Raw genomic sequence first — 25,668 nt, forward strand, 5'->3', positions numbered from 1 at the left:
TTGACTTTTCGACTTAAATTCACACATCAATTTTCATTTGATGATTTTGCTTTCATTTGTTCAAGAGTTTGCAAAAGAGTATCCCTGTGTACCTCAGTAGTTTTAAATGTCAATTATCTTGCAAAATTCAAAATAAATCTCTTCAGCCTCGTTGGAATTGTGCAGGCAGTTAAAACCCATTGTTTGACCCTCCAAGCAATAATATATGATTTCAGGAGGGAAAGAGTATCTCTTTGGAAAAAATAATTCAAAAATTTTAGGATGTGATTGAAAAATAAGAAAAGCAAAAGGGTTTTCAAAGTTTTAAATTGCCAAGTTCCCAGCTGAGGTATTGGTTTTCTGCAAGCCCACAATTTTGCTGATGGTATATTTATAGTGGGCACAGTGTAAGAGAGAATTCACCAATTCTCATTCATAGAGTGTCACATGGATACAGAAAAGGTTTTCCTTTGCCTTTCAGTCTCTCATTACTTATACTTTGTGTTTAAAACTAAACACAGTAAATGCAAAATATAAAAATAAACAGTGGTCCCTGCATTGAGGCAATATGGATGAGAAAAGTATAAATACAAAATGAGAGAAATGTAAACCTGAAGGTTTTCACAGAACCATTAATTCCCTCAGCACATATTGGAAATATTTAGAATTACCAGTTAAGCTTTTAAATATACATTTTCTTAACAAGAGAGAAAAGGTTGGGTGTATTCATGTTTTGATAATCACCTTAACTTCTCTCTTTTTTAAATTATGTTATTTGGATACAAACTGAAAACCTCATCAGTATCGATCATTATAGTTAATGAAAAATAGCTCTGCTATTGTCATTTCATAACTAACAGGGTTTGGGTAATAAAATTTCATGTAAGTGCATTCTGCTGCCCAACAGCGTTACTAGTCAAAGGACTGCAAAATCTTCTGACATTTATAATGCCCTCTTTCCAGATGCCTCAACTGGCTGCCTACTTTACCTCCAAAAGATATAAAGGGTATCAGATAAAGTCTGCCAGTTCCTGAGTCTCTTAAGAAGAAGCCATCAGAGATTCTAGGAACGACATCTTCAAACAGGATATCCTCAGGCTTGATTTCTAAGCTGAGGGCAGACACACAACTTTAGACTTTGAAACTGTCTAGAAAAGAATGTGAAGGATAGGAGAGGAGATGCGTGAGGGTGTACGGCATGGAATGAGAATGGGGCAAGGTAAGGCGGCGAGCCAGGCTGGAGGAGACTCCACTGACCACACCGTCTTTGACAAGGATGGGAGGGAGTACTTATATCTTCACTTTCCCTTGGGATTCTTGTTTTCTTACAGAAGTCAATGGCCTTCTTGAATTTTTCATAGAGATGTGGGCCAATCGACATCGAAGAGGTCAAGCCAGACAAACACAAGACTTGCCTGCCCCTACCCTTTGCCCATGCACTTTTAATCTCTCTCCCCTCCAACTTAATGAAAAATAACAGAATAAACTAAAGTAAAGCTGCAGGAATAATTTCTTCCATTTTATTTGTAAGAACGTCATTGTTGGTCTGCCATGGGTGACCAGTAGCATATGAAGGAAAGATTTTAGAGACAGGTTGAAGGCTGACTTCTGTTCTCTTTCCTTTTCAGTGCCCATGGTCCATTAATCCCTGCCCAGGCAGGGGGGGACATCAAAAAAAGCATTAGTAACGTAGGGCTTTTCACAGGGGTTGTTATATTTTAAGGGCACAAACCATGTCCTCAAATCCTTTGGCATCCTTGATTGGCACATTTCTATCTTCACCGCGACCCACCCCACAAACATGCATGCATATATACACACATACATATATACACATATTTTTCTCCAGAGAACTTACTGGAGCACATCATTCTGAGGACAGAAGGTAGGATCCTTGCTACACTAAGATGTGACTTAGCAACTAGGACCGGCTTTAGACTGTCTTCCCGTGGATCCTCACTCTACTCCCCTAACCCCCACCAAACACACCTTCTGACACATTGCCTGTCTTAACTGCCTGTATTCAGGGTCTTTCTTTCAGACACAATCACACCTGATATTAGTTCTTGGGACTCTCTAGACACTTTTCTACAGCCTAAACATTTCTTTGGTGTGATGACTCGTTCTTTGAAATGGTCTTAGACCAAAAGAAACACAATGAAACAAAAACCATCTGCGACAATGACTGTTTTCCACAATGATGGGAGGATGGGAATGGCTGGTGGGAAGTCCACCACTGTGCCCTTCTTTGCAATCAGACCGTACCATAAATGTGAAGACAACGGGGACTCTACATCTGTCACTCCGGTCAATGCCAGAGTTGATTCAGCTGATCTGCCTGCTCTCACCACTCTTTGGAAACTACAAGCTACATTAAAGAAGACCAGCTTCCCTGAGCAAGTAAATGCTAGTCTTTAATTAAGGATGTACAAGTAGGGTAACTGCCATATCATAAACCTCAATTAATTTGTAAATGTGAGGCATAACAATCTCACTCACTTGCCTGCCTTCTAGCACATCTAAACACAGGTGTACCATTTGCTCTTCAACGACTCTTTTCTTGACCATACAGTTTAAATAAAGTAGCTTGTGTCTATGCAGGTAATCTATCAAGCCAGTTGTTCATGGGGACACCAGTTGAGGAAGAAGTAGAAGACTTATGTTCTGAGATTTTATCAGAGATTTTTTTATTATTATTATGTTATGTTAATCACCATACATTACATCATTAGTTTTTGATGTAGTGTTCCATGATTCATTGTTTGCATATAACACCCAGTGCTCCATGCAGAACATGCCCTCTTTAATACCCATCACCAGGCTAACCCATCCCCCCACCCCTCTCCCCTCTAGAACCCTCAGTTTGTTTCTCAGTGTCCATAGTCTCTCATGGTTCGTCTCCCCCTCCGATTTCCCCCCCTTCATACTTCCCCTCCTGCTATCTTCTTTTTTTTTTTTAACATATAATGTATTATTTGTTTCAGAGGTACAGGTCTGTGATTCAACAGTCTTACACAATTCACAGCGCTCACCATAGCACATACCGTCTCAGTGGAGATTTTATGGGGAGAGTTTCAATGCCAAATATTTGGGTGATGGAAATTTTTATATATCTAAAATGTGCTCAGTTTCTCCCAATCTGATATATAAAACTAACTAGCATGTAGTGTTGGTGCCAGAGTAATAGAGTTTAGACCAAGACCTAGACTGGTTTTCTGTAGAGTTTCATAAATGTGAAGCAACCCATGCCTTCCCGTACATATGGCCCATGAAGAATCAGTCCAGCCTCAGCCTGCTCTCAGGCTACCCTAGAAGCAAATGATGTATTTGGTTTTACCAATATAATACTAATACATAAAATACCTACCACAAGTGAAACAAGCACTTTCTATCTCCACTGGGGAAATTCATTCATTTCTTCCACAAATATTTATTAAACATTAACTATGTGAATGCATTGTTCTAAGTGCTAAGAATACATCAGTAAACAAAACACCACCAAACAAAACCCCTGCCTGCCATTGTAGCACTTACTTTCGAGTGAGATTCTAAAACACAGGTTCCTAGAATTTTAGAAAGAATCTTCTCATTTTCTTTAGGCCTCAAATTTCTGAGGAGAAGGGATGCTGATGGTGACATTCTGAGCTAGGCTATGGAGAAGGGCAAGTATGTATTAACATGCCCTTTGTTGTAAGAGGTGAGGAAGCCAAACGCTGACTTTCTCCCTGCTTGGAAAAGAGAGAAGAGGGGCTTGGTAGCAGCAAGCAGCTTGGCAATTCAGTCATTCCGCAGACATGTATGGAGCAACTATTATAAGACATTCTGATATACTAGTTGAATAACCCCTTTCTAAGACAATCCACTGCCCCCATCTGATACTGTCCCTTGTCTGTAAAAGTCACACCATGTCTAGGCATGTTCCCAAAGAGAACAGTTGGGTAATGGCGGTACAGAAATAATTGCAACTTTTACTTCACCACAGGTGGAGACATTTCCCACAAATGGGACGTTTACTTATTCACGTGATCAACGATCACTGTGCAGTGGGTTTTGTAGAGCTTTGTCTATGGCACCAAGGCGCTTCACGTCAGGATAACATCAGCTATGGCCCGAGAGGCTGAAGCCATGCGGCTTACCATGACTGAGATGTGCAGGATCCTCAGTTCCTCTTCTGCTGACTCATGCTGGGGTTCTTCCGTTGGGTCTTGTCCAGGGAGACTGGGGGCACCATCTTGGTGATGAATGTGAAAAAGCAAAGTGCCATTCTCCAGCCATTGCTGTCTCCAGCGCACCAGAGGGATGTCCTCTGTGTTCCCTGAGATCTCTAGAAGACAAACACCAAAGGCACGGGTCAGAATTCTGACTGGACCAATCCGAATCTTATTCATCTTCTTCCTAGACAATGGTACCAATTAGCCAGCATCAGTTAAAGGCAACAAAGGAGTCCAGCTAGAGTTAGGACAGGTTTACTGCTGTTTCGAATCTCAAGGAAGGGAAGAGGCCCTGAGAAAAAGAGAATGATCCCCCAGAGGTCTCTGCTCCATAATCTAGTGAGCCAGGCTCTCACCCACTGAGAAAAACACCAAGGTGAAAATTCAAGTTCTTCCCCATATTTCTATGATCAATAGCATCCTTTACCCAGCACAGTTTGAATACCCTGATAACCCCCCGAGGTAAACACAAGGTTGTTTGCCTCTTGTAAATTTGAAAATGTGAGTTCCTTAGAAATTACTCCTAGATACTGGTGAATCTACCAAGGAGGGGTTTGGTAATTACTATGCTGAGAACTGGCACGTCTGGAACAGCCCTGAGAGGTTACTGCAGAGCACCTGGGGCTGACAGGATATTTCTAAAACCACAATCATTTGCTGCATAGCCCACTGGAGATGTGTGATACTTGCTGTGGCAGGTGATGTTTTAATTCCCTTTAATTTTTCTCTCATCTTTGCAGAGCAGAGGTGGTGCATGTGGAGAAGGTGGTGAAGAAGTGGGCCCTTGTTACAGACAGAAGCGCTGGCCAGCTCTCAGGCTCTAGATCGGGACAGTGGATGATCACCAACGATGAATAACAAAATACCAAAACCCTACTATGCACCTCACACTGTAGGTGCTAAGCTACTCTTACAGGAGTATGCAATTATTACGTGTCTCTCTTGCTAATATTCCTGAGCAATATCATATGGAAGCTTTGAGACATCCCACAATAGAGAGATCTGATTAATCTAGCCTTTCCTAAACTTCATTTGGCCCCCAAATCCTTTTTTCCTTAACAACCATTACCACCCTGGGGAACTAATATTCTGCTGAGCACACTTTGGCAATGCATGACTTTATAAAATTTCATTTTTTTAAAAGGCATGGCTTCTTCTCCCAAAATTTATCACCTTTGACCAAAAAAAAAAAAAAATAATTCCATAGGCATAAAAAAGATTTAATAAGACACATTTGGAATAGTATTCTCATCAAGTACCACACCATAAAGAGGGAAGTAATTTTAAATATTTATGGAGTTTATAAATATCTTTCACTATTTGTAGGAGGACACAAATGATGTTGGGCTCTATTTATTTACTTATATATTTATTCATTACTTACCAGATATCCACTGGGCATGTATTATGCACCAGGCACTGTTCTAGGCACTGTAATACTAATCTAAATGAGTCCCTCAACAAGCTCTCCAAGGCAACCCACGCTGAGTGAATGTGAATGTGGCAGGTGTTACACTATGTGCATAATGATACCATGTGGAAATGTAGAGGGAGAGAGTAGGCTTGCCTGGGTTGAGAGTGGAAAAAGGGGAGAAAAGTAACCTTTCAGAAGAAGATACTTGCTTTGGGTCTTGAAGGGAGAGTGGACTTCCTTGTAACAGGTAGAGAAGTGGGAAGAGGACATTCAGACACTGATAGGAGAATTAGAGGGAGAAGGAAGAATAATACTGTCCGGTCTTCTCAGGGTAGTTCATTGAGAAGAATTCATATGAGCCACAGGGTCGTTAGCCTGTCTCTAGAAGACACGGATAGTATTCCCTACCTCTTCCTAACAACCTCCAGACCAGGGAGAAGAATAAATGGGTGTGTGAGGGACGATGAGGGGACAGCACAGACAAGACGAGCAGAGCTCCACTCCATCCTCAGCCCCTCGCCCAATCGCCTGGAACACTCCGTCATCGCACCAGGATGGTAGGCTGCCCATGCTCTGGGAAGTGACCAGCACAAGCAGCCAGGAAGCTGCAGTGGGCAGAGAGTGTGACAATTGGAAGCTCCCCTGCATCCGGGTCTTGGTTTTCCATAGCACAGCCCCATTTGTTGAGTGAGGCAGTGAGTGACACAGGCCTCCTGAGTTCGCCGTTCCTCTAAAGGAGAACTTCCAGACTTCCAGGTGAAGAGAGACCCTCGGGAGTGCTTCCCAGCAGCAGTCCTGCGACACGTCACTGCAAGCCCCCTCATCACAAGCCCCTTCCCAACCACTGGTCAAGCCTTCACCTCGGAGCACCAGGAAGATTCCTCCTGGGAAAAACATCCCTCCCCCAAGTCCCTTCCCTGCCACTGCAGTAGAAACCAAACAGTCTCCTCACCACGGACAAGAATCACAAGCATTCACAGTTCCTAAATAGAGCACCTAACGCCATCATTAAATCACCCAGAGCCACACTTGTGCAGCCTCCTACCCACACCTGCTCTTAGCAGCCTGGGATTAATTCCACACATGTTGGGTGCCACTTCAACCCTTCCTATAACTCTTCAGAAGGAATCTAGCACCTTATAACTCTAAAGCACTTAAAACAATTTTTTTTATTTCCCAGGAGACCCTCATCAAAAAGGCCAGGCTCATTATCTCCATTTTAACTGTGGAAGTAAGGACAAGTAAACACCCAGACCAAGGTCATGCCAGCCTGAATCAGAACAGGGGATAAAACTTATCAGATCCCCTCCACCCCCAACACAATCCAGACGACATGATCTTTGCACAAGCGCAGGGAAGAGAAAGCACTTGAGGACAGAGTCCATGTGGTGTTCTAGGAGTTTTTGTGCTGTTATATTTTAATTTGTTGTGCAAAGTCTTAGTATTCCATGACTTCTTTTTAAATTGAGATCGAATTCACATACCATAAAATTCGCCCTTTCGAAGTATATATATTCACGAAGTTGTGCAACCATTGCCACTCTAATTCCAGAACATCTTCATCAGCCCAAAGAGCAACCCATGCCTATTGGCAGTCCAAGCCAATTTCTGAAGAGGAAGGCCTTCTGCTCCAGGGTCCTAGGGGTGATGGTACTAAAGAAAGAACAGGTGTGGTGTGGGTACTGACAAAATGCTCCCATGGGGAGGTGAGCTGAGAGCACAGAATCTCTGACTTTGGTTTCCAGGCCAGCCCTCTGAATCTCTTTATGAGTTATTCGTGCCCATTCCCATAGACAGCGATATCCTGATTCAGCCCAGACCAGACTCATTGTAGAGGGTAAAGGGCAAAGGAAGGAGGGCACCATGCCTGCCCATGAGGGCACCTGTCATTTTAAAAATTCAAGATAATTACAGAATGACAGCTTCTTCCTTGGCTTTTTTCCCTGTCCTGGCAGGATCTGACACGGGAAGACTAAAACACAAAACCAGGAACTTATTTACTTATGCCATATCTGCCCTAGGTCAACCAATGAAGAACCAAAGGGCACAGTAAATGTTTTGGGGATTTCATCACCAATGGGGCTGGGATCAGAGCTTGAAACACCAATGTAATCATGTGGGTCTGGATGTTAGCAGAGCATCTCAAGAAGAATGTCAGAAATTGCTCTACAATGTAAGCCTTCCCTGAGACTCCCAAGAAGTACAGATGGGAGGTGATGGTTACTCTACTACACGGCTTCCTGAGGGCTATGGAAGAGGCTCAGACAGAGCCTTTGCCACAGTGTACTCATAAAACAAGTGCCAAAAGAAGCCTTGACAGCCATGTCAAGATACCATGGGTGGGATGGGCACCACGGCCACCATCACACCGTGGGACCAAGATCTCCAGGAAGGGAAGGCTCTCCTTACTTTCAGCGTGTCCATTCTTCCCCTACACAAGCTTCACATCTCTCAGCACCTCCCAAAATTCTGGAACTGCCTGGAATACACAGAAAGCAGGATGCCATTTATTCTTGGACACAACGAAGATTTTTGGAGCACACTCTAATGGCCACATTCAGCAAACTGTGCTAATGATCCCTATTCTCAAGGAGCCTTTGATCGAGTAAAAGACTGAAGACTTGGCCATGACTAAGTACCCGAAGCAGTAACAGCAGTGCTGAGTGAGGGGATGGCACCCGGCTGGACAGAAACCCATGGGAAGGGATATAATGGGAAGAGATGCTGGAGGCAACTCCAGATGAAGAGAACAATGTGTACAATGAAACTGCAGGATGATGCCTATTGGCAGAAGGGTGGAGTTTGTGCAGAGGAGTTGTGGAGGACCAACAAAGGCTAGAGATGTAGATTGATGTCAACTGTGAAAGGTGTGAATGCCAGTTTAAGGAGTTCTGAGCTAATGGAAAGTCACCCATGGTTTTAATAAGCAGAGAAGTGAATGAGGCCACAATTTAGAAAGATCAAGCAGACCCAGAAAGAGAGTAGCAGACTGACTGGACTCAATCCCAGTCTCAGGGTAACCCCAATCCTATATTCTGCAGGGACCAAAATACTGACCTGGAATTCAAGAGACCCAGGTCTAGACTAACTTTGAATGAGCTGCCTAGCTTTGAGTGTTCTCATCTGTATAAGAGGGAGCTGGATAGAAGAATTTCAGGATCCTTCTGTAACTTAACATTCCATGATTCTAAGTCCAGAACAGTGTGCTTCCCATGACCACCTAGACAGACGATCATTTCAATGTGCCAAACAACGTCCAATCTTTTCTCAGGTCGAACCCACGCTCCACCTCCCCTTTCCCTCTGAGCACAGGGTGGACAGGTTTGGGATATTTCATCAGAGCCTTTAAGAGCCAGGCCTATTTTCAGACTGGACCTCAGGCTAGTGAGAAAGGTTCTCATTCATGCTGCTGCAGATATGTGGTTTCTAAGGAAGAAATGTTGGAGCTTCTGCATGTAATAAGGAACCAGGAAGATGGGACTTCAAGCAGAGACAGACATGCTAGAGAATAATCTGGGAGGGGGAAAGGCACAGAGGCGAGTGAGATAAGATCACTTTTAAATTAGCCTTAGTTATTGTTCTTTGTTTTTTAAGATTTATTTATTTATTTTAAAGAGAGAGAGCACGCATGCACACACGGGGTGGGGGGAGGTAGAGGGAGAGAAAGAATCTCAAACAGACTCCCCGCTGAGCGTGAAACCTGATGCAGGGCTCAACCCCACAATCTTGAGATCATGACCTGAGCTGAAATCAAGAGTTAGACACCTAACCGACTGAGCCACCCAGGGGCCCCCTTAGTCATTGTTCTAATGTTAGTTTGTGTGCTGTGAACTTGTAACACTGTCTCTTTGTGGGGTTAGCTTAGGATACCCAAGGCTTGCTACAAAAGTTCCTTTTCCAGACATAACCACTCCCTCACACCGTCCAAGTGCCCTGTCCCTTCTTTAGGTGTCCCCTCATGCTGAGCATCCCTGAACTGAGCTGCTAAGACAACACAGCCTGTTAGCATCAGAATTTCCCCAAAAGACAACTTCATTGAGCACCAGATCCATGATGTCCTCTTTCAAAGAATTTGGGAATTTTAAGTCAAACGTGGATTTGAAATGGAGAAATTCTCAAAGATCCCTTCATTCACAGAGAAACTTAGAGTGGCTTTGAGTAGTCCTGGCTTTCTGGGCCCCTTTTTCACTCCTGGCAAGGCTGGGTTTCAAGCTGAACCCAGCTAAGTAGTAATGAGGTTGCTCAAGTGGTGAGGTCAAGCCAGAAGGAAGCATTAACTTGTCAATTCTTAGCCTCATGTTGAGGCATCGGATGAACTGACCATGCAGTCTTTCAAGGTTGAGGGTGACACCCCCTGATGGCCATTACTGACTATCAGGATTTTCAAACTTGCTGTTAATCTTAGAAACTCATCCTCCAAACCCAATCTCATACAGCTTCTCAGGAGGTTCCCAGAGCCGAGTTAGAAAAGAACTCGATCAGTTGGAAGACAAATAAAATGCACTACCACGAAACTCCCTGCTGTTAGGGGACTGGAGGAGGGTAATCTATGCATTATCAGTTTTGCTTGGTTGTTTTTCAATTCTGTTAAGTGTGATATTGTGACTAGCCCCATATTCTTTACGAAAAACTTCCAAGGGAAAGGGACTATCACTAAAAACGTGCTATGTGAGAGGCCGTTCTGAGTTTCCCTATGTGACGAAACTTACAAGCTCAGGACTTTAGCAGTGATAAGCCAATTGTTCCAAACTAAGAATAACAAATGGGTCTTGTCCATCAGTGACTATCATGAAGGTAACCAAAGGTAAGCCCATGATATAATTACCCCTTTTCTTCCATTCTTTTTCACTTTCCTTCCCACCCTACCCCCCACCTGCCCAATTTCAGAGTTTGAAAGATATGGATGGTAGGTGTAGTTTCCCACATGGTCTCATTATGGTCTTCCAACTGAAACTATTAACAGTGGCATTAACTTTCAACATCTTTGTTAGAAAATAACCTGCTTAAGTCAGGGGTTAATAACAGTAGAGGATCACTAATTATCCTGCGAATCTTTACCCTGGTATCAAACGTGACCCAAGTCTTTAATGTCTCTGGAATGGCAGCCTCTAAAGACCCCAACTTGTTCTGTAACATAATGACAGCAGCACATTAGTGTCCTGGCCATCTGTGAAGAAAGATGAGGGACAGATGAAGAGCAGACAAAGGAGAAGAATGCAAAGAGGAAGGACAAAGTCAAGAGAAGTAAGAAAAGGAGACAAGCCAGAGAAGCGATGTCCCTCGGGCTGAGTTGGCTGGACCTCTACACCTCTCGCCACGGGGACCATCTGGAATGGAGTTCTGAAATGATACAATCCCATAGCCCAGAGTGAGAAACCCATAAGATAAGATGCCCTGCTGGGCCTGAATTCAAGGAGCACAGATGCCAGAAACACCCGATTGCTTGCCTGAAGTCTGTGCCTACGGAGGCCTAGCTTAGTGAACAACAAAATGGGAGACAACATAGCCAGGAAATTCTTATGTCAAGATGTTCAAAGTCCAACTGGGACTGGGGCTCTCACTGTGCTTCCTCTATTCAACTCGCTGTCTGCCATGGGGCTGTTTCGTATCATCTCATGGCTTGAGCCATGGCCACAGAGCTATGCAAGGAAACACTTTATAGCAAAAGGCTTAAAATTTCAAGAATCTCTTTTTCAAGTAAGTAGAACCTTCTTGACTTGTAGATTTGGAAGAGAAATTTTCACTTGTGACCAGAAGAAGGATAACTGAATTTCTATTTCCTCTGCTTGGTGACATTTACTCTCAAAAAAGAAGAGCGCCTCAAAGCATTAATGATCCAGTGATGAGAAATGGAATGGCAGGCTGAACGGAGCACTGGATGGGGGAGCTGGGAGAATAAAGCTGCTATAACCTCTCTGGAGCTCACTTTTCTCAACCTCAGATGATGGGACCAGAAGGTCTCTAAAGACTTCCCATCTGTGATCATGGTATTCCATGACTCAAAACCACACATGACACTTTGGTTCTAGTTACAATCCAAATCAGGTGCAGACTGAGTGTATTTCTGTATGCCAACTGGATAAGACTCTGCAGAGGTTTTTCAAATCAGACTTTCCTCTTGGAGTCTGGGATGCTTCTAGCTCAGTCCAGCCTGTCAACTTATAGACTAAGGATTGGCAGTATGGACACTCATGATAGTGACCTCTGGAAACTCCAGTCAGTGGTCCCCAATAGTAAAGAACCATCCACATACAGATGCCTCCAAATGGTTTCCAACGAGTTATCAACCTTGTATGTTTATGTGGACAAGGGTAGTCTCAGTAAGAAAACGTCACCTGATCTCTCTCGGCAGCCCCACCTTATAGAGCGATCCTTTAAACATTAGAAATGCTCATTTCCTTTAAGGCTAGCCACACTCCACTTCTCTTTTTCCAGAAGAGGTTTAAGATGGACTAAAATGAACCAACACAGAAAGCAAGAGTGATTAGAGAAAGAAAGAAGGACTCTTGACAGTCCATGGTTTGTTGTCTCTGGGGCCGAGTGGTGGCAGAGGATGCAAAAAAAACAGAAGGTAGATTTTAAGATCAGATGTGATGGAAAGCAGCAAAGCTTTCTATGGATGCTGCTGGAAGTAGGTCACTCTGCTACTCTGTGCTGGCATGAATAGCAATCAAGCAACTACACGAACATTCTATTTACCTAGCCATGGAGATGAAAACATTCCTGTGGCAGAAAAATGCAGCCAAAAGGTTCTGACACAACCAGAGAGATGAGGAAGCATTCAAATGGCTTATGATTTCATCCAAAATGGTTTGCTTGTTCCGACTACAGTGTTTCTCTGGATCTTTTCAAACCTCTGCAAAGAGTTTATCCACATGATACTCATTAAAGTCTCATTTGAAAGGGAAAAAAAAAGAAAAAAAGCCCAAAGCTCTTTGAAAAAGGCAGGGTTATCTGAGCCGCAGATGTACTGGTAAGAAAAATTTTAAATATATCCAGCTCTATTCTCCACTACCACCTGACTGACCTTTGTAAATTGAGATAACAGCATGCATTTAACAAAATCTGACATCAAGTAAGATGTGTAATAATATTTAAACTCCGTAATGTTAAAATATGTATTTACGGATCATTTCATACATTGTAATGAGAGTAAGTCATTTTGAAGCCTGCGGTTTCATGATTGGAATTCTGATTTGAGCTTTGCAAGTCCTTGGGGGCCACTTCCCTGCAGTCTGGCATTGGAAGCAATATGGATGCCTGGATTTTGGAGAGCCAGGGCACTAGATGGATGCAGGGTGATTGCGAGGATACTGCTTCGCAGACCCAGTGAGAGCTATGCTCCTTCTGAATCCTCTCTCTTGTACTTTTAGTCCTTCATTAACAAAGAGTTTAGTATTTGCTTTAATTCTGATCCCAAACTGTTTCAATGAGGTCCCCTCTGGCTTTCACCTTATGAAAGGGATGGGAAAGGAAAATGAGAACCACAAAAGATCACCTGGACATGACTTAAAAAGGAGAAAAGCTCGCTGCTTGTCCTCAACCGTCTTGATTCATCTCCATTTCTAATTAGTGCTCATCCACTTGTATTTCTGTTCTTATCACCTGTGATTCAACTCAACGAGTAATGATGGACCTATTATGCGCTAGCTGTGCTAAGAAGCCCTTCAACATTCACGAGCTACCTTAATCCTCAATGACCGTTTAATGGGGGTACTTATATCCCCATTTTACAGACGAGGAATTCTAGAAAAGTCAACCTACTTAACCCAAGTTCACCCAGTTAGTAAATACTAATTAGGAAGGAAAATTCCTAGGCCCCTTGGCATCAAGGCTACTGTTCCTTTCCACTATTTCAATTCCCACTCTCTCACTTTGCAAATCTCAACCCCAGGATAGTATCTGACATCTGATGCACACCAGTCAACATCAATGTCTTCACTGTCCTTGTTAATACTGTTTGTTGTTGTCATTATTAGAATCACTCACATAAATTCCAGAATTGGCTAATAATCCTTGACAGAGTTAAGCAAATGGTACTTTTAAATGACTTAGCTGCTTAAGAGTTTTCATAAGTCTGGGAACCCAAAGTCCAGGAATCGGCTCAGGTCCATGAGGAACCTGGGCCAAGTCATTCGTGGACATTTCTCCAATGCTTGCTAGCGAGTGGAACACTCTGTAGATATCTCTTATAAAACTCCCACCCACAGACCTCTGCATTAAGATCCGGCCGCGGGGATTCTCGCAGAGGGAGGCTGAGCTACCTGTGCCCATTCAAGGCTGGCACGCAAGGCCAGCTCCAGTGAGCTTGCTATCAGGCACATGGCAAGATACTCCTGAACTGACACAGGCAGGCGTCCCCAGAGCGGCGTGGGAGTGGTGACTGTGGCCAAGGAAGCTGGAAGGGCCAAATGGACATAGTGTTAAACTAACAGTGGGGAACAAAGCTTTCTAGCTCATTCCTACAGACCTGTGAGCTCACCTTGCTGACCATAAGCATTGCCTTCTTGCACATACACGGCTGGGCAGGCAAGGCATCTCTCTAGGGTCTTCTCTCTAAACTATTTCCTCCTTCAGAAGAGGGGGGTCAAGTGACTTCTAAAGCCTCTTCTCACTCTAAGATTCCCTGATTTTATTTTCCATCTTTCTATGATCTACAATTGCCATACTGGGAGCTGAACCTTAGGTTCCTACAGAGTGAAGATGAAAAATGGTAATAATCTTCCGTATCTCTGCTGTGTTATCCAGCCTGAGAAAGGAGAGTGGGAGGGAATTCTACAGCGACTCAAGCATGTGAAAAATTCCTTATTATAATCACTGTGTTATAACATGCAAAGCCCTTTCTTATAAAGCCCCCTTCCTTTTCATTCATCAATCCTGTGTGGTAGGTTTTACAGAAACAGAATCAGAAGGCCAAAGAGGGTGAGTGACGATCGCAAGGGTTAGAGCTAATGAGACGGAGATAACGGGGCTCAAATCCAGCCTTCTGACTCCGAGCTCAGTGCTCTTTCTACCAAATGGTGCTGTCTACCAGAGTAATGTTTATTTATCCTGAGAAATCATGAACCACTGTGCTTGTATTTCAGCTTAATGAATTAGATATACAGAAGATAGACAGCAAGAGTAAACACTGTCAGGAGTTTGAAGAGTTTGGGTTCATAGACCCAGAAATGAAATTGAGTTATTAACCAATTCTCACTGGTGTACAAATCCCATGGCCATCTGATGTGATTTCCCTGTGACAGACTCCCTTGGAGGATCAGATCAGCTTCTTCTTCTCTTCCAGTTATGGGTCTGAAGACTCTCTTGACACTGCCTTGGGCCCATTTCTGCAGGCTAATTTGTATAAGTGCTCATTACAGTAGGGGTCAAGATGACCTCTAAATGACCTGACAGAGTCCCCAAGGAACTGTGGATCTAGCCATCTAGTCCCCAGTGACAGTAATTTAAGGGAATACCAGGTCCTTTGATTGTTCTAATATGTTGCTGCTTAAACAGGAATAGCAGACCTTGGCAGGCCCAGTTGCTAACATCTTTCCACTTCTATTTCCCTCTTTCTTTATTATAGCCCTCTCTTAATTCTAAAGTCCTCCCCTCCTCTACAGGCCCTCTACACGAAACACACATTAAGGGGCTGATAGTGAAAAATAAGGAGTCGGGCGTTCTTCATAAAGGACTTATTTTAGAAAACAGGTAAAGTCTGTCCACCATTTTGCATTCATCAGTGGCACCAATCCTCATGCCTACTTTGTTCTTCTGCCCGTTTATGGTGCTGGTGACTGCTCTGTGGGGTGTGTCTGAATCTCTGTGCTTTTATTATCATATATACTTCATGGCACCATGCTCTGCATGGCCTTAGTATTCATAAAGTGCTGGATGATATAAAGATCAGGCTAAGTTTGCCAAAAATGAAGTAGGACAATTGATAAGTATTACTCTTTCTCACAACAACCAATATTTAGCTAAACACATACATGCTCCGTAAGCTACTTGACGGCCTATAAGGTAGGTACTATTATTATCCCAGGATTGGAAGGTGAGGCATGGAGAGGCTAGGTCACATGACTTTGGTACCGTGACTCCAGAAAAGGAACACATTCTTCCTGAAGCCTCACACTGTCCATTTACGAATTCTAAGGGACAGATCCAGTGAGGGATTATTAGCACCCAAGCCAACAAGCTGACTTCACCTCTTGCCACCAGTGACCAAGTACAGGGCTGTGGTGAGATCAGTCAGGCAGAATCCTTGGTATCATCTGCCATGGCCATGAGAATGGGGAGTGGTGATGCACGAACTGGACCTGATAATCTATCCATATATTCTCTTCTTTTGACTTGATCAAGTCAAGAATTGGAAAGTACAAATATCAGCCCCCAAACACATATGGTCTTAGAACCCAATTCAGAATAATGGTTAATGCCTATGAAGTATTTACAATAAGATAGGTACTACCTAAGGGCTTTTGAATATATTGACTCACTGCATCCTCACAGCTGCTGCATAAAGTGGAGAACAACTACAGGTGAGAGAGCTAAGGCTCAGAAAGGTTAAGTAGCTTGCCTAGCATCATACACTTAGCAAGTGGAAGAGACTGAATTCAAACAAGATATCTAGCTCCAGAGTCTGGGTTCTGAACCTTCCCTACCCCTTCCTATGGGGATCCTAGTATATACCCTCTGTTATAAGACTAATTTCTAATTCATCTACTTGCTCACTATGTCTTCCTTGCCCCTTTTCTCCTGACTTTTTGCCACAGCCTTGTTACTATGCTTGTATTTTAACTGGCATTACATTTCTTCTGGAGTTTCATTTTTAATTTTCAGCAATGTTCCACCCATATTTCCACTGCAAGATGACCTCCCATGGTTAGTTTTCCTTCTTTGCTGGTCCTGGCATACCATATTAGTACGAAAGATCAGAAATTAACACGTGGAGGTGGCATTGACATTTCCATTCCCTACCCAGTAGAACTAACCCATTAATTAGAGGCTGTAACTAAAACAATGTTAGGTGAGTTTTGCAAAATGAAAAATAAAATTGCTGGGTTTTCTGCTTCTCATTCTAAAGGAATACAGCTATAAATTTCATAATCAAGCCATTAGATTGAGAACACAGGTGATGGTAGCAGAAATGAGTGGGTTATGAGACTTAAGTCAGGACACAAAAACCGGAACTTAGGGACAGCTGATAGCTTCACCCAAAAAGGCACAGAGCTGGAAGGCAATTTTGTGTCAAGAGGCTCATATCCTCTTGGACATTGTCTTAAAACTAAGGTCAATCTAGGGGCACCTTGCTGGCTCAGTCGGTAGAACATGGGACCCTTGATGTCAGAGTTGTAAATTCGAGTCCCACACTGGGTGTAGCGATTACTTACAAATAAAATCTTAAAAAAAAAAAAAAAGCTAAGGTCAATCTCATCTTCTTAGCAGCTATGTCTTTTTCACTCATGAAACTTCCAGTATCTTGTTTGTTTACTAAACCTATATCTTCTGATTGTACCAGAAGTACTTCCTTTATTTACCCTAAGCTCACCCTCCCTGGGTTTCAAATAGAACTTTGAATCCTAGCAGTTGAGTATTTGGTGAACAAGGTCACACATACTTCATGTGATAAATATGGATCACCTTCCTCTCACAGTGTTCGCCTTTGTTATCAGCAGACTCATATTTCTTTCATCCATATTTGGCTTTTGTGTCTAGTATGTATCAGGCTTTTTATTCTACCTTCATAGAACCGTACCCACTTACTCTTGACCTCTGCACCTGCCGTTCTTATGTTTCCTCTGGGTTCATTAAATGCATTCCCTAGCGTGGAGAATGCAATATAGCAGAGACAGGAAGGATCCTAGTATCATAAAACCCTAAGTCTGAGGCAAGGTTCCTGCACCTATTACTCTGAAATCTTTATGCCTCAGTTTCTCTATCTTTCAAAAAATGGGAGTAATACAAACATCTACCTTATGAGGTGATTAAAGTGAAAATGCAAATGGAAATGCTTCAAAATACAAGAAATATGAGTTGTAGTTATTAATATTAATGTGATCCTTAATGATCAGTGACAAGAATAAATTATCTTATTCCTGGTAAAGAATCAACATGGCTCTACATAAGTGTAGAGTACTGTTGGGTTTCCCATGCCCTTTATGATGACATTTTGTTCCCCCATTTAAGCCAGGATAGCATATTGGGTCCATGTTTCCAGCGAAATGACTTTAATGAATTCTAGGTTATTTTTCTGAATCATTAATGATGTGACATACACCCTTTTATTTTATAACTATAACTAGATCCTGTATCTGGGAGAGCACTGCCTTGACATTGATAGTATAGAAATCACCTCCCTCTCTTCTGTCCTCTGACATGGATTCTAATGATCAACTTGCAGACTGCCTCCATCAACTTGACTTTTTAGTTTATCTATAAAGCCTAGTATCATCTAAATCATGTGTAAAGACTGTCACTTATACTGCTTTCGTAACTGAGGCTCCATCACCAACAAATATGGTGGTAACTGACCATTAAAAAATAGATTTTAAAGGTAGAACCTGGCAAAGCTTTCTGAAAATCTAAGTAGATCCTCTTGATGAGCATGTATGGTACACCCTTATAACAGTGACACTCAGACTTGATTCCTGCTATAGACTCCCAGCGTTACCATGACCCCCACTGCTTGTGCCCATCCCTTACACTCACACTGGATTCAATTCATGTTGAAGTATTTACAGACCTCATCCATCATCATCCGCTTTGGTGGTTTGCCCCCCATAAGGGCTGAATCCTTACAAACTGGAATGGTCTGCCAGTTCAGGTCAAATGAAATATTTTGACACCATTTTCCCCAACTTCATCTCTGAAATTCTTCAGGACTCACGGCTGTATCTTTTGCTGCATCAGTAACTTAACTATTCTTATTACCTGGTTTGGGGTATCCTTAGTACAATTGACCCTTGAACAACATGGGTTAGAAATGCACAGGTCCACTTATATGTGGATTTTTTTCGATAAATACAGTAAAGCACTGTAAATGTATTTTTCTTCCTTATGATTTGATTTTCTTAATAACATTTTCTTTTCTCTAGCTTACTTTGTTATAAAAATACAGCCTCTGATACATATAACATACAAAATGTGTGTTAATCAACTGTTTATGTTATCGGTATGGCTTCTAGTCAAGAGTAAGCTATTAGTTGTTTGGGGGGTCAAACAACTGTACAGGGGGTCAGTGCTCCAACCCCCATGTTATTCAAGGGTCAACAGCTCAATATTACTTAATACTTAAATTTCAGAAAGTAAGATATTTGTTAAAATTTCACAAATTCAGGACACCTGGGTGGCTCAGTCAGTTAAGCGTCTGCCTTTGGCTCAGGTCATGATCCCAGAGTCCCAGGACCGAGCCCTGAGTCAGGCTCCCCTCTCAGCAGGGAGTCTGCTTCTCCCTCTGGCCCTCCTCCTTCTTGTGCTCTCTCTCTCTCAAATAAATAAATAAAATCTTTAAAAAAAAAAAAAGAAATTTCACAAATTCTTCAATAACAACTGAGAAAAGTCATTCCATCAGTTACTTTTCTCATTTCTCCCCTTCCACAATCATGAAAGAATTTGAGGGTTTTCTGATTGGCACCATTTCTTTATATCTTGTGGGGATCTCTTACACGCCTGATGGTTACCAAAATATATTTTTTGGTCAATTAATTTCTATTTAACACACATTATTTCCTACATAGTCATTTAATAATCTATTAAAGTTTTCCAAATCCTTGTGTGGGTTTGGTTTTTTTTTTCGGTATTTAAAATGTTCCACTGGTACAAAACATACACTAGGTAGCTTTGCTCTCTTTGTTAGAGGTTTCCGCAATACTGTAAGGAATAAGTGATATCCCACTTTGTGTTATCTTTGGTTTTGTGGGCAGAGCCGAACCTGAATTTGGCGGGGAAAAAGCTTCTGGTATAAAGATGGCTTTTCTTTTTGTGGGCAGGCCTTTCAATCTTAAGTGAGGGATCCCCAAACTCTAATAGAAACCCTTCAGCACATCCACTATCCCCTCAGGAGCAAACCAGAAAGCCTACCCTGACCGGCCTCTGCAGTAAGACAGATGGAGGGTGCATACAGCCTTTGCCAAGAGGGAGGGCCAATCATTTGGGGAGGGATGGGAGAAGAAAAGATGTTTCCCGTCTAGAGTTTCTAAGATTGTATTACAGATGATAAAACTAAGATGAAGGGACTTTAAAAAGTAGCTGGCTCTGCCTCTTTAATTACCCTGTCTAGAAAGAAAGTCTGTCATCAGGGCTGGAGTCTGGGTCTGTTCAAGAGATTGATTGGAGTAAGACACTTTCTTCGTCCAATCTAGATTGCTTCAGTTTTACTGGAATTGCAGCAGGCCATAAACCTATCAGTGACTCAAGAAAATGGAAGCAATTAAGTCTGCAGGTGTGCATATTTGTCATATTAATGATGGATCTGTGTTAATACAAGTCACAGAAGGCTGCCACATGGCACATTCGTGTCTGTTGGGGGTGACATGACCTCGCAAGGCTGACACGAGGGAGTCCTGCTTCGTGAGGAGAGAGAGACCTCCCTCACCTGCCCACGCTCCCCCCTCCACCCCGGCACTGGCTTACGGTCCTCCCCCCATCACGGCTACAATTCCAATCAAATTATTTCATAGATGCTTAATTTGACTCAGGTGGAGAAAATGCCAGTTACAGATACCCAGTTAGATATGGAAGGAGTATAATTTGCAGGCATAATTTTGGAGTCTGCAACAGACCGCGCTTGCATATCAACCTCCCTACTTAATACCGGTTTGTCTTGAACAGGTTATTTAAGCCCCCAAAAGGATTATATCTACTTTATAAAGTTGTTGTAAGCAGGAAATGAAGTAATAAGTGTAAAGCTCTTCAGACAGTGTCTTGTAGCTGTGGTCACTTCAATGATTTCTCCTTTTCTGGCCTTGAAAATATTTTTGCTCCTAGAAATGATTCCTCAGAGGCTGGCAGACTACTTCAGGGTGAGGAATAGTATTAGGAAGGTTTATGAAGAGAACAGTAGGCCAGGGCACGAGCTGTCCCTCCTCCCACAGCCCTCTCCTTAGGCACTTCTTCCCACGTGAGCCTCTCAGGGTGGGCCCCTCACCGAGGGCAGCCTGTCTATGGACGCGGCAGTGACCCATGACATGGCCCAGCACAAGATGAGCTAATCAGATTCTTCCTCTTAGGAATCTCAAATAGGGAATATGGAACAAATCAGGCAAAAATCAGCAGAAGCCGAGCTCAGAGAGCTGTACAGTAAATGCACATATGGGGAGTCTCTGCGCCATAAGGGCCACTTCAAGCTGGAGAAATGAGGAAATAGAAAAAACATGAGTAAGCAAAGCTCTGGGGTCGAGAAAAGACATGGGGCAGAGAGGGAAACGCTCGGCAAGATGGCAGGGGGGTGAGAAGAAGCTGATGCATGGCAGGATAACACAGGGAATATCCCAAAGCCCTCTACAGAGCCCTGAGCACTGTCCCGTGATCCAGGTCACTTGCCCTGGGGTCCAGCAGGAGCATGAGCCCTGCAAGGTCACTGCCTCCTGCTGACATGTGTGAATCCTCTCGAGGATTTTCCCTGAGGAACTGAGTCCTCGCACCTTGCAATCACAGGGGTCTATCCACAGAGACATGGACATCCTTCAGAAGACCCAAACGCTCATTAAATTCTGAACTCCGACCCCTCACTGGACGACCTTGATCATGACACACGGCACAGGCTTCCTCCGATCCGTCTGTCCAGCTTACCACAAACTCTTCCTGTCCCCCAGAACAACAGGCAAATAAACACATTTCACTCCTTATGAGAGAAGCCATAAACAATGTTTGCTGAGTCAGTGAGAGAGTCAACTAGATCCGGGTTCCTTCAGAATTGTATCTTTTCAAGTCTGGGTATGGCCCTGAAAGTCTCTTTCTAATTTTTTCCCATCTGTAAAATGGGAGTCATGCTAGCCTGAAGAACAGTGTCAAACCACAATGTGTTGCCTCTAAAAGGTCATGAAACACACGGGTAGATAATGACACTGGAAAGGCAATGCATTCTTTATTATAAAAGAAAAGATTTTCCTTCGCCAACCCACATAACTCAACAGTCAGCAATAATGAAAAAGGAAACAAAAAAAAGCACTGTACATGACAGCTAAAATCAGAATTTGATAAAATATTCTACTTCTAAAGGGATCCTGTCAAGTAAAAAAAAAAAAAAAATCAATTTGAGTAGGGAAAAAAAATCTGGTTTGTTTATTAGTTTTGCTCCTAATGCCACCAAATGGACCTCAATCTGAAATGGCTTTTGAAATCAAATTTGCTGTTCTCCAATTCTGCAACTTACTCTTTATGCTAATTTGTCTGCACCTGCGGGGACAAAGACACTGGCAGTACTGAACATGAGAGCCAGGAAGAAAAAGCAGCACAAAGATTCAGGAAATTAAACCAGGACTAAATCATATTAGGTGTATAAAGGTTGGACTTTTTATAAAACAAGGAAAGAGTGGATTGAATGTCTGAGAGCGTATTCCGACTGGCAAAATGACAGGCTGTTGGTGAAGAAGCTGGTGTCTTTCCCAGGTCCCAGAAGAACGGTGGCATGGAAGGGTGGGGGATAATCTGTAAGTCCCAGTGTCGGGGCCAAGCTCAGTTTCCCCCAGCCTCGTGCATCTTAATCACAGGGGTTACTATAAGAACGTGTCAAGGAGTTTCATCCTTCAGGAACTTAGCTCCTAGAAGCTGGCATTAATTCTTACTTCCAATTAAAAAATCTATTTATTTAGGTCTTTATTTTGAAGGAAGTACCATGATTTCAAGGAGAAAACTCAAGTCCCCATTTTCCCATTGTTTCCCACTCTCTGTGCCTTCAAACATTTCCCTTCTCCTGCTGACCTACTTCATCAGGCATGCTCTCTAAAGGTGGCTTGAGACAGAACGGAGTACCACAGCCACCACGAAACCAAAGGACAGAAGTGCTATGAAGGAGCTCAAAGATACTGTCCTCATCTTGCAGATGCCCAACCCCTCAACAGCAGAAGCTCCACAACCTCTATTTAAACCAGAACAAAATTCCGAGAGTTAAATATTTTGCCCAAGGTCACACGGAGCATTAGCTCATAAGACATCCAGAGAAAGCGTCTCAGACTGAGGTTCTTTCTGTTATACTGCCTCTCAGGATCCAGAAAAAAATCGAAAGTATAATTTTTATATTCTAAAATGCTTCTACTTTGAATATTTTCTCTCTTGCTCTGTCCGGTGTATTCAATCTTAGACTCTGCACTGTCAACATTCAAGTTCTGTCAACAGCCGCTAACTGTTGAGGTCCAGTGAGTGCCATGAATGTTATGTGTTTAATGCTCAAGGAAAAATATCCATTTCCACCTTGGAGTTATTAGACCTAGGGAAAAAAAAATCAATTTGGCACGTAAAATGTTCAACAGCCACACTCTTAACTGTCCTTCCTCTTCTAGCCTAAACATCTCTTCATTCCTCCATTTTTTACCCTATCACCAGGCGTAAAAGAATACAGGCATCACACACCTCAAAAGAGATGTTATATAAAGTGAAATAAAAAGGGAATCAATTTTGGATTCAACAGTTTGATTTTTCACTAGACCAGCTGTCATTTCCTTTAGACCAATACTAATTTCTTATACAAGTAAGGTCACTTTTACGGTTAGTAATTACAGCAAACGCATTTCTGTAACAAATAACACAAACCAACTTAGGAAGTAACTCTTTCTCATTAATTGATTGAGGAAAGTCTGCGTATCCCCTATTTGTGAATACAAGGTGATGGAAAATAAGAGGTTAATTGACTTTCTCAAAATCATGTCATGCAACAGGATTAGCGTTAGGGTTCACAGCACCTACCTCTTCAGTCCAATTTGTTATTGGAGTCACAGAGGAATGTCTTTTAGTGAAACTTCTTGAGATTTTATGTCCCTAATTCTGTTCTGTTTCCCTAGGGAGGAAGTGTAGTGAAGGGGAAAGAGAATGGACTTTAGAATCAGACAGACGTGGTTAGACTCCCAACTCTGACATTTGCTGGTCAAAAGATCCCAGGCAAGTTACATAACCTCAGAGCCTCTGTGTCTTCATTTGTAAAACGTACATAATAATGCACACTTCAAAGGGTGTGTGTGCATTAAATGAGACCATGTGTGAAGTGTGCAGCAGACGCTCAATACATGTATGTATCCTTCCTGTCTGTATTTTTTTTCTTGGACAATTAAAATATAATGAGCCACAAGAGAGATAACAAACCAGAAACTGGAGACCTGTCCTCACTTATTTCCAATTAGCTGGTGAGTTCTAATGCTTCAACTTGAAAATAAGATAAAAATTGTGTACAGAAACTGCACTGATGGTATCATTTTATTTTATTTATTTTTTTAAGATTTTTAAAATTTTTTTAGAGAGGGGGAGAGAGAATTTCAAGCAGACTCCCCACTGAACAGGGAGCCTGATGTGGGGCTTGATCCTAGGACTCTGAGATCATGACTGAGCCAAAAATCAAGAGTCAGACACTCAACAGACTGAGCCACTCAGGCACCTGTTTTTTTAATTAATTTATTTAACCTCTACCCCAAATGTGGGGCTCAAATTCACAATGTCTAGGTCAAGAGTTACATGCTCTACTGACTGAGCCAGCCAGCTGCTCCCCATGATACCATTTTAAATGCCTGGGTCTTCTCGCTGGACAACATGGAGTAGGGAAAACATGAACAAGAAGAAGGAAAACCAAGGATCTCTTGCCTGATTGGGTGACTAGTAGACACTGTGAAGTTTCACTCACCCATCCATTCATTCATTTCTTTTTCTTTTTCTTTTTAAAGATTTTATTTATTTATTTGAGAGAGAAAGAGATAGTGAGAGATAGCATGAGCGGAGTTGGAGAAGGAGAAGCAGGCTCCCCGAGAGCAGGAAGCCCAATGTGGGGCTCAATCCCAGGACCCCAGGATCATGACCTGAGCCGATGGCAGACGCTTAACCGACTGAGCCACCCAGGTGCCCCTCATTCACTTCTTTAAAAGTATTCTCCTGAGTCCTATCTTCACACCAAATACTAAAGGTTAAAAATATGAATGAGCTGGTCCATAAGTTTACACTCTAGAATGGGCAGGGGGAAAAAACTCAACAACTAGGAATGCCATAAAGGGGCTACCGGAGAGGTATGCACAGGACAGAAGTAGGATATAGCTTGTTGTTGTTGTTTTTTTTTAATTTTTTTGACCATTTTCACATCTTTGACCACCCAACAACATCTAAACATTGTGGTTTATTCCTCCCTAAACTTCGTTTTAATTGAAGCATAGTTCACACTGTCACATTAGTTGCAGGTATACAACATAGTGATCGGACAAGTCCATACGTTGTGTGATGCTCACCACGGTGAGCCGTCTGTCACCGCGCAACACTATTCCAATACCATTGACTATCCTGCCTAAAATCTGATGTTTTCTTAAAATTTTTAATTGCGGTATAGCTTACATAGAATATTCAATTAGTTAAAATTATTAAATAGTAAATTAGTTATAAATTAGTTTCAGGTGTGCAACATAGCGATCCAACAATTACATACATTACAAAATGCTCACCACGGATAATGTATTACAGTGTTATTGACTATCTCCCCTACGCTGTACTGTCCGTCCCCATGACTTACTTATTTTATAACTGGGAGTTTGTACCGCTTAATCCCCTTCACCCATTCTGCGCCCATTCCCCCCACTCTCCTCCTCTTCGGCAACCACCAATTTGTTCTCTGGGTTAGGAGTCTGAAGGAGAGAATCAGGAAGGTTTAAAAGAAGAAGTGACACTGGCACTAGATTTAAAGATAAAGGTGGTTCTCTGTGCAGAGTGCACGTGGCGAAGGGAAGACGCTGGCCAAGCTGTCAGCTTTCACATGGAGCCACGTAATAACAACAGAGCAGCCTCCGAGATCCTGGGCTGTACCAAGCTGAAGAGCTCCCTGGAGGCCAAGGTGCAGGGGCCACTGTGTGCCACGCTGACGGGCTTGAACTTTATCCACTGGCAAAAGGGTCTGAT

The 25,668-nt window shown here is 42.6% G+C and overlaps 1 protein-coding gene across 5 annotated transcripts in view; it reads right to left on the minus strand.

The window, feature by feature from the left end:
* ASTN1 (astrotactin 1) overlaps positions 1-25,668 on the minus strand; it is a 302,019-nt gene that overhangs the window by 189,860 nt on the left and 86,491 nt on the right. For 3 of the 5 annotated variants that reach the window (XM_078078005.1, XM_078078004.1, XM_078078003.1), the window contains exon 2: positions 4,116-4,303. In XM_078078005.1, coding sequence (XP_077934131.1) covers positions 4,116-4,303 — 188 coding nt within the window. Of the gene's footprint in view, positions 1-4,115; positions 4,304-8,013; positions 8,084-23,490; positions 23,591-25,668 lie in introns of those variants that run through there. The other 2 variants (XM_078078007.1, XM_078078006.1) reach the window with 2 other exon arrangements.

This window comes from Halichoerus grypus, chromosome 7 (assembly GCF_964656455.1).
Source record: "Halichoerus grypus chromosome 7, mHalGry1.hap1.1, whole genome shotgun sequence".
Classification (NCBI taxonomy): domain Eukaryota; kingdom Metazoa; phylum Chordata; class Mammalia; order Carnivora; family Phocidae; genus Halichoerus; species Halichoerus grypus.